The sequence below is a fragment of the Limulus polyphemus genome, unplaced genomic scaffold (genome assembly GCF_000517525.1).
Source record: "Limulus polyphemus unplaced genomic scaffold, Limulus_polyphemus-2.1.2 Scaffold4452, whole genome shotgun sequence".
In the NCBI taxonomy this organism is placed as follows: domain Eukaryota; kingdom Metazoa; phylum Arthropoda; class Merostomata; order Xiphosura; family Limulidae; genus Limulus; species Limulus polyphemus.
Window position 1 is genome coordinate 41,680 of NW_013670062.1, and position 10,634 is coordinate 52,313.

Sequence of the window (10,634 nt, forward strand, 5' to 3'; positions counted from 1 at the left end):
ATTTATTACATGAGCAATATCTTAGCAAATAGAAAAGACATTCTTATTTTATATTCTAGCTTGTCAATATCTGTAATTTAGAGTTTCTAAGTCATACTAAAGTATTGACTTAGTGTTTTGACTTCACAAACATCTAATTTGAACCAGTGCTGCATTCAACATAGCACGTGACACACATAAATTGATGTTTATCTGTTTTTTTTTATTATTTAATTTTAAATTAAGAAATTGAGTAATGTATAGAACTAAAATTTCAATTATAATCTACAGTTTGATATCAAACTTAATGACATGGCCTTTCACCCATGACCTATCTCGAAAGGGTTAAGGGATAGGTGAAACAAAGAACACAAGGATATAGGGCAAACAGAGGTAAAGTAATGGAATGGAGGACCATGTTAATATCCCAATCTGGAAGGGCGGGTCATCAAAGAGGTTGAAGAATCTGAAGGAATGGATTAAAATGGTGAGGATGGGTAAGGTGTGGTAACGGGAAAAACGAAAGTATGGGATAAAGCTGCCCAATGACCTGAAATTGAGGATACCAAAGACCCCCCGGATGGAAAGCCATGTGAGTAACTAATAGACACCGGCAACAGTAGGGCAGAAGCTACATGATAGGAAAAACCAGATCTCCTTGCCAAGGACTGGACAAAAGCAGGTGTGAAGATGGAGGATGTGAAGTGCAGGATGGAGAACCAGTGACCAGGGTTGACGAAGGAGGTCGGGTAATAAGGTACATGGTACTGGAGGGAACAATGGGAGGTGAAGTAAATGAGGAACCATGGTTGAGGTGGCCAGTAGGGAGCAATCAGAAGGACCCGGCATGGATGAGGAAAAACTACCCGATGAAGTAATTGAATAGAAGGATAAACATTGAGGAATTTGTGTGCCTTATTATGGCTGAAGGCATCTGCAGCCAAACCCTGAAGATGAGGATCTGGGGACCAGAATAGGGGTAACTGGTGATTGACTGCAAAGATGATCTGCCACAAGGTAGAAAGCACCAGGGACATTACACAAAATTAAACAAGTGTGTTGTGCATGGGCCCAATATAACAGATCCAACATGTAAAAAACAGAGGAATCTCAACCAGGTTCTGCCTTGGTGATTGATATAAGCAACCACAGTGGAATTGTTGGAATGGATCATTACCAGACAATGATTGGCAATGGGAATAAAGTGATCCAGAACCCAATGAAGGGCTAGGAGTTATAGGAAATTGATATGTAAAGATTGTTTGTCTAGAAAACAACGACCTGATGCCTCCTGGTGATTGACCCACACACCCCCAGCCCTGAAAGGATGCATCTGTAAACAGATGCAAGTCTAGATGAGGTGGAGGAAATGAGACACCCACCGATGTACGAGTCTTGTCCAACCACCAAAGTAGATCGTCTACAAAGGAAGGAGGAAGGGTGATGGGAGCATCCAAGGGATCCCGAGCAAGGTTCTAATTATCGTGCAGAGTCTACAGAAGGAAGCACGTGTGCATGGATGAGGGGGTTAGTGGTGTCCTATAAGACCACATCCCCAAAAGTGACAGAACTTCGCATGTAGAAAGTGCAAGAGCAGACAGGGCATGGAAAACTGACAATTTCATAGAATGGAGTCTGAGAGGAGAAGGTTGGGCCCAACTGAGGTAAGCATTGAAATACACACCCAAATGTACAAGGTATTGGGTAGGAAGGACTTCTCCAATTTGTTCAACCAGCCTACCCAGCAGCTTAAAGAAGGAGCTGACAAGTATGACAGGCCAACTCTTATTAGGAATGGGCCAGAAGTAACCAGCTGTTCATGTAAAAATGGAAGCACAGCCCCAGGGCATGAAGATGGAGAGTGAAAGTTCATACCACCCAACAGAAAACGTATGGATCTGAAGCCAGCACGAAGGTTAGGGCATGAAATTGGTATACCACCCCTCGATGGATGAACTGAAAGTAAGGATGAGACCGTTCTGAGACGGGAATATGCAGATAGGCATTGGAGACGTTCATCTTGGTCATCCTTAGGCCTGGAGAAAAAGCCCACCGAATATTGAGGTAGGACTCCATGGTGAAACATGGGAGATGAACAAAGCGAGTGTGGTGAGACAGATCGATGACAGGCCTCTAGTCCCAGTGTTTTGGGGAACAACAAACAGACAGGAGTAAAATCCTGGGGTATGATGTGGAACAGGTTCTATAGCCTGTTGGGTGAGGAGGTCCTGTACCGCCTCTGATACATGCTGGAAAAATACTCTATCCCAAAGAAAAGGGAAGGAAACAGGTATCTGGGACAAGAAACCGAATTTCGAATCCCTCTGACAAAACCTGAAAAACCCAAACATCTTAGATGAAAGGGTGCCACAGATGAAAAGGGTTGCAAGGCGAGTTCCTACCAGGTAGTCACCAGAACTGTTGACAGCGTATTGTACAGCAAGAAAAACAGCGAGCCGTGGCACCATGGGAAGGAGGTACAGGTAAAGGATGGGAAGATGAGAAACTGAAATAGGTGCCAAATTTGGCTCTGACTGAGATAAATGGGAAACTAGATGGGAACTGGTAGATTGTTGTGGGCAGATGACATTTGAGACTCCAAGAATTCCAGTACTGTATCAAAGATGAAATCTCTTAAAAGGAGCAGGTAAACGGGTTCAAGATAAAACAGCATCATGACTTAAAAGGTCCCAACAACAAAGAAACCATGTTTGTAAAGCTAGAGCCAAAGACGATAAATGAGCCAATGATAAATGAGATTTGGGGCCCACCCCGCAAATGGGCAAAACTGAACCCAACAGCTGTTGGTTGAGATATGAACAGTCCGCCCTATGAAATGCAAGGGCTGACTGATCCAAAGCCTGTGGGGACGAGGCATACTAACACCATGAACCTGAAAGCCAGGAGACAGGGTAAACACCAAATAGGGTTGGGAAGTATGTTCATGCAATAACAAAGGATGCAGCACATAAGATATAGGAGCAAGGGATAAAACATCACATACTTGAGAAATAAAGTCTGTAAAAACTAAGGACGGTCAAATAGAATCCTCAGGGATAGTATGGAAAGGCACAGCAAAATCAGGAGGTTGAAACAGGCAATCAAAGTCTTTGTCAGCCTGACCAGGTTCCACAGGTTCATTAGGAAGAGGGGCAATGTCTGGAGATAAAGGTTGACCCATATAACATTCAATTTCCCTATGAATAAACATAGAGAAATCTCCCATCAGGTTGCCAGCACCTGAAGCCTGTGGTATAGTGCCTGTCGATTGTGTGACACCCAAAGTGGTGACATTAACTTCGGAATTCATGGTGATGTAGTCAACAAAAGCATTTGAAGTAAATAAGAAATGCAACTAGAATAAAAGTGAACTGAAATAATGTAAAAAAACAACTGAGTATTTTAAATTAAATTAAACCACTTCGAGTAAGTACAATCTCAAACATGAAACCAGGCAAATAAAAAGAAAGACGTCTGAATGCAAGTACTGCCAAATAAGAAGTGACAGTTCAGTAGAGGCACATAGAGGGAGTCACATGCATAAACTTGAGTGTACTATGCTCCTATTGGTAGATAGGTGATACATGATGATTTTATGAGAGACATGTGGAATTATTTGGTTCCAATAGGGGGGGGGGTGCTTGTGGCATGCGTAATAAAAAAAAGTTTCCATATAGAGGGCAGCAATAAACAAGAATAACTACTCATATGAGTGGAGCGAAGTACTGTATCAGGAAAAAGTATAGGTTGACTTGTCTGACATCAAGATAGGGTAGAATATTACAAAAAAATGTTACTATTGCAATGAGCCAATAAAATGTTTGTAGTATTTCCGAATTTTTAAAGCTAATGGCTAGCTGGGCCATTGGTTGAAAAAGTTAATTCAAAACTCTCTAGAAAATTAAGACGTATGAAAGCTGCGATAAAATATGTTTAATATTTGGACTACCTAAATTTGTGTGATTACAAAAATGCTATGACAGACAAAACTTTTAACCTAAAGGATTATCATTACATTTTATGGACAAGTATGAAATTATCATATCTCACATAAAACACAGTATCAGTCAAAAACATTTTAAAGTGTGCTCAAGATATAACATATTCCTTCTTACATTTTTAGTTATTATGGTTTTTATGTAATTGCTGAAATTATCAGACCTGAATTTTGTAGGCCTCAAAGGCCATGTCAACAGTTTACTCCTATAATTACACTAGGCATTTTCAGATTACTATACAGAGGTGGAAATTTCATATTGTCCAATGCCTAGGACAAAAAATGGATTTGTCTGAGGGACAAGGTCTACAGTTATACTTTGCCTGTTGGACAAGTAGTTTTTTTTTTCACATCATTCATCCTTTTGCTATACAAACACTCAGAGCAGACTTCTAAGCAGTCACCCAAGTTCCTAAAAATTCTAAACTGCAGAAACCTAGCACATATACATGAACATTTATTTCACAAATGCTCAATAGTACACAATATTTAAATTAATGCAATATTGCTACGTGTCTTTCATCTACAGAAGCCCAGTGTTAGCTATTGGAATAATGTATTATGCAATAAAATTTTAAAAAAAGCTTTTCACTTTTACACACACACACACATATATATATACATATGTATGTATGTATGTATGTATGTATGTATGTATGTGTGTGTGTGTGTGTGTGTGTGTGTGTGCATGTGTATTTTATAATATCTGCATATTAAACACCATTTTAGTCTGTGACATAATTAATGTAAACCATGGCTTCTTTATGAGTTCATGCATGAGGTATTCTACATGGTGTGCTGTAGGATCCTAATAATGAAATGTTAAAAACTATAAAGTACATGAACCAATATATATGAAAATTTTAAATGCAAAACATGATATATACCATTAACGGAACTGAACTACCAATGGCATTGTATTGATTATGTTCACTGTTAAATAAAAATAAAATTTCAAAAGTTATAATCTATTGCTTTTTGCATGTTTCGTGGGAGAGAAGAGGAAAGAACAGTACTCTTAAGACAGGCAAATAAATTTTTCTAGCACTTTGTCCCTTGAACAAGAACTTTTCTTTTTAATTCCACACCAATTTTGTATATATTGAAATAATACTATATCTTTGTAGATGCAAATCAAAAACTATCATATAAAAACTGATATTTCACATTACTTTTGTAATGTTTCAAGATCTAGAACTGAACTGAAGCTTTGCCTCTCTCTAGTGCTAGTGTTCTTAAACTGATGTTCTACCCACTATGCAACCACAGCTTAGAGCCGTAAGCAGACAATTTTCTATCTTAACAATTGGAATGAAACACAGTAACAGAGTTATGCCTACTGATATCACTGACAATTCTGTATAGTTTTTCACAAAAAAATACATAAATCTAATTTTTTATACGAATTTGAATAAAAAAAGCTTAATATCTGAGATCATTCTAAGATACCATGATATCCCTCTGTGGAAATTTTTCAATGAGAATTCGAAGTCCTAGTTCTTTATTGGTAAGTAAGTCAAGATTAACTTTCTTGCGACTTCTATGAATGCTCCGAGAAAACGGAACATCTTCTTTTGACCGCTTAGGTGCTCCAGCTTCTTCATCAGCACTCTTGTTGTTACGTTTCATTGGCCTATACAGTCGTCCTTGTGGAGATTCTATATCTGATGTTCTTGACACAGAAGCTTTAGTTTCAACCTGATTAGAACACGAACTAAAAAAACAAAAAAACAAATATTAGCCATTTTATTATCACAAATAACTAGACCTAGCTCATACTTATTCAGAACTGTTGAATTTTTCAAAATAAAATTTGCACATTCCTGTCACCTTTCTCATAATCTATGCTAATAATTGCCTTTTACTTTTTCTTCATAAATTTTAAAATACATGCAAGAATTTTACGTGATTAAAAATATAAATATCTTGTACTTATAGCTTTCACAAAAATAAATTTTTATCAAATTATTCCTTTCATAATAAGAACAGAAGGGGCCACAAAATAAAAATAATGTCAAGTTATCCAAAATACTTGTATGCTTTTGTTACTACAGGGATTTTTAGCAATTTGCAACAAACAACTTAAATAACATTGGATTTGCATCTCACAAACAAAACTTTCTTTTCAATAAAACAGTGTAAAAACAGAGGATTAAAGCATACTATTTAGTTTCACAGTAAGATCTACTTTTTGAATTAAACAATTGTACTGTATATCTTTTAATTTTTTTTCACATTACAGAATAATTAAGGTACATCTTTCAATTTCTTGATAATCTTCACTTTTGGTGTTAAGGAAAATCCGGGAGTCCTTTGCTTAAAATTCAATTTTGTAATTAGAAGAGATTCACTCTTTCTTCCTGGTCCACAATTTTCATGAAATTTGGTTTTCAAGAAGTTATAATTTTACTACAGAGAAATAAATGTATTTTAATAGATACTTATCTCCTCTCACATAAAACCTTTTCTCAATTATTACTGTTCTCTAGATACTCAAGTTTTTTGCTCGCCACTAGCCTCAATATCCTTCATACCCCCACAAATGAAAACATTAGTGTTTGGGAATTTCCTAAACTTTCTGAGCATAATATGGCACTCAGCCTCTAATGGAGAAAGTCAAAATAGTTTTGAAAAACAGTGCCAATTTGAACTTTAATTTTAGTACAAGTGTAGTTTATTGGTTTTTGCCAATCACTGTTTCTCATCTTTGGTTGTCATAGTGTGATGCAATTGTCTATATCTCAGCTTTGAAAGTTGTAGGATAGTTATCTACACATATAATGAAAGTTCAATTGCGATTACTTTGCACTCAACCATACCAAGTTTCATTTTGTTGACAAGGCTGCAGTTTGTTATGCCTTGCCAGCCTAAGTAACTGCTTGAATGAGCAAAGAAAATCACCAAAATTAATGTAGAAAACTATACATACACGAAACCTTCTGATTAAAAGTTTAAAAAGTTGCTTCTTTATAATATTTATATGGTTAAAACTGCATGCATCATTTTTGATAAAAGGTGACTTTGGTGGACCTAATTTTCCCTTTCATCTTGAAGATGTTCTTATTATGACAAATATATTAGTCAACCATAGAATGTATAAATTAAGCTCAAAGTAGAAACCTGTTTACTGTACAGTTGGAGTTGAATATGGCTGAAGATGTACAAGATTAATCTTTACTAGTTTCTAACCAAACACCATTTTTCCAATACGATACCTTACCTCCTCTCACATAAAAGCTTTCTTTTTTCATTTATTATTGCCCTCTATATGCTCAATATGCCTTAGCCTCAATACTTCCACTGACCACCACATGTTTAACATGGTTCAGCTGTACTGTAGCATGTAAATTATCATGCTACAACCCTCCACCACTAAGAGTGTCACACACTCTCCTTGAGCAGCTATCTCTTGCTGAATTATGGTCTATCCTCACTTTGAGATTAGGTACCAAGAACAAAAACACCAGAAGTAGGGAGGAATGAAGGGATATGTGAAAAAGAGGTAAGTATCTATTGGAAAAATATTTTCTGTGTAGAGAAATTATAATTTCCAATATGATACCTTCTCTCACATTAAAGCTAGAATCTCACATTAATCTGGTGAAGAGACCGGTATAACATTACCTGGATTAGGTCCATTCAGAATGCATTTACAGAGAGCCAATGGAGTAAGACATCTCTGTGAAGAGGAAACACACTCTTGTATCAGGTATACTCTTCACCCTTGATGAAAAACAGTGCCAATAAATGGATAGCAAAGAGGCACATATGATAAATAGCAGAAATGCCCCAGAGATAGTAGATAGGGCAAGTCCAGACAAAGCTGTATAAACAACTTCATCCTCAAACCATTGAGACTGGGAAAGATACATCCAGACCTCAAAAGGAGGAGGCCCTCAACTATTTGAAGCCAAATAGAATAGTTCGGGTGTGTTGGACCATAATCGAGAGATCAACTCCATCCTCAAACCGGACCTCTGGCTTTCTGGGGATTGGACGATTCAATCCCAGTCCTAACATTTCTGAGGATTGAGTTGATCTCCCAATTGCAGTCTGGTGTGCCACAATTGTTTTACTTTAGGGACACATCTAGATTTGATTGGTTGAGGATCTCATCCTTCTGGGGACTAAAAATGTCATTCCCGGTCCCAACAGTTAGAGAATGGAGTTGATCTCTTTATTGGTTGAGGACCTCTTCATTATGGAGACTGGACATATCATTTCTGATCTCTATGGTTTGGGGAATGAATTGATCTCTCAATTGGTTGAGGACCTCCTTCTTTTGGGGACTTGATATATCAGTCTCAGTTCAAATTCAACCAATGTTGGAGATCAACTCTATCCAAAACCAACAGTACTGGAAATGTTTCATCCATTCCATGGTAAGTAGGAGGTCCTCAAACCATTCATCTCACACGTGAGGACTTGTGGTGGTTGATCCAGCTCTAATTCAAAACACAAACCACCCAAGAACCAACATCCCAACCAGAGGAGTGAACTGCCATTATTGGTGGATCATCTCCAGTCCACAACCAGGCAACAATGGAAAAAAATAATCCATGCCATAGTAGGAGGAGGGTCCTACACCATCTACACTGACACAACATCACACTCTACTCTCAAATGAGTGGAATAGAACACACTCAGAAGGAAGCTTCCATGATTCAAAACTCCAGGAGATAGGGCTGGTAAGTGGTAAGGACTCCCCTGTACTTCACTAGAAGAGGGGGAGAATGCATTGGAAAGTCTGGAGGAATGCAGCAATGGAAACAATGCAATGGGTGATGGTAAACCCTATTTTGTAAATTAGATCCTGTTTTTGTCAATCTCACAATTGGTAAGGATAGGTAGCAATCCTCTTTTGGTTTACTCACTAGTCTATGAAAGTATATTCCGGGACAACCATAATTATGATGAAAAACACTATATAGAAGAATCTACAAGCAGTCTTTTGTAACATCTTATCTCAATGGTGTGCACAATAGAGCTTAAAAGGCTATACTGTACAGATTTGAGAATAAGTATAGCTGGACAGGCAACACTTGCCACTGAGTGGGATCCAGCAAAAAATAAAAATAACAAGGTTCTCAGATGAGAAAAATATTTAAATAAAAGTAACTTGCCCACTCCTAGTTGTACTGTATCATGTTAGACGGCAATAGGAGGCAGATGCTATCTGGTTGAGGAAGGAATTGCTAAATGGTAGAGATAGTGTGCCATGAATGTGTGTGGAGTGGTCCACATGCCAGCTTCGATGATCTCCTCCAAATGATGATAAAAACGAGCAGTCAGGGACATGATGAGATGAGGGTTTGGTGAGAAGAAACATGGAAGATGTGACAGTCATGGACTAAGAAAGAAGAATACATCAAGCTAATTATTTGGTGAATCCAACCTGTAAGGGTAATCATGGAAAGGTTTCTGGATATGGAAGGACTTTAATGGATAAAGAGTCAGAAACAGAAGCTGCAGGAGGAAGCTGTGTGCACCACATAACATTGCAAAGCATGGACTGGACAAGGAAGTGATCTGGATCAGAGCAAGAATACAAGTGTGAAATGAAGGGTAGGGAAATGGGAGTTAAAGCAAAATTATCCTCACAAGCAACAGAAGGATGACTTTATCTGATAAAGGAGGACATGGGTACTATGATAAAGGATACATGAGCCATCAATGGAGAACACATCCTACCAATGACATCCCAAAACTACAAGGGGAATGAAATAGGTTTTTAAGGTAAGTTGGTACAGGGAACAACATGCAAAAGGTTCAAAAGAGGGAAAAGACAGGGATGTAGGACAACATTAAGATTCCAATCCAGAAAGGGAGAGAGCTGGGGAGGATGAAGGATCTTGAAGGATCATAATAAAACAGGATATGACCGGAGAGGATATAATATGGTGCAACTCAGAAAAACAGAAGATAGAGGATAAGACAGCCTGCAATGGTCGACACAGAGAAACCCTTGGCAAACAACCAAGAGGAAGGATGGACAATACAGAAAATAAATGGTGCTACCAGAGTGGAAAGACCAGCCCTACTGGCAATGAAGCCAGAGTGAAGATACAGATGGATGAAACCAGCATGCATCAGGTTGATGAAGGAAAAATGGGAAGGGAGGAAGAGATAAAGGTGGTGTTAACTGGAGAGACTGAAGTAACGGGAACCAAGTATGAGAGAGCCAGAATGGAACTATTAGAAGTGCTTGACATGGAGTGAATTGAATGACAGATAGTAAATGGAGGAGAAGTCAGATGGGAGGATAAACACTAATATACAAGTTCTTCCAGTCTTAGCTGAATGTATCCACTGTTAACCCAATGACCACCAGCAACTAACTTTCTGAGTAGCCAATGCAAGTCTTGCTATATTTCATACGAACAATAAAACTAGTGGATGAAACTGTTTGAAAATTCATAAGAACTTTCATAAATGCATGTAGTTTAACTTAAGAAACATAAAGCCTGTTACTTTTGATCAATTTAGTAATTTTGCATTATGATCTTTAATATCTTGGAAAATTACATTAGGAAATGGTATTTATAAGAAATGATTATGATATTTATATTTGTTCAAGATTTGAACTTATTACTTTTTATGTTTTGGTACATTATTTTGAAATCCCAAAAAATTTGTATCGTTCATAAAATGCAAATTT

At 37.7% G+C, this 10,634-nt stretch overlaps 1 protein-coding gene across 1 annotated transcript in view; it reads right to left on the minus strand.

Annotated features, from left to right (window-relative positions):
- LOC106471168 overlaps window positions 1-10,634 on the minus strand; it is a 55,988-nt gene that overhangs the window by 5,642 nt on the left and 39,712 nt on the right. Inside the window, exon 3 of the mRNA XM_013931756.1 lies at window positions 5,426-5,690. Within this exon, the coding sequence (XP_013787210.1) occupies window positions 5,426-5,690 (265 nt within the window). The remainder of the gene's footprint in view (window positions 1-5,425; window positions 5,691-10,634) is intronic.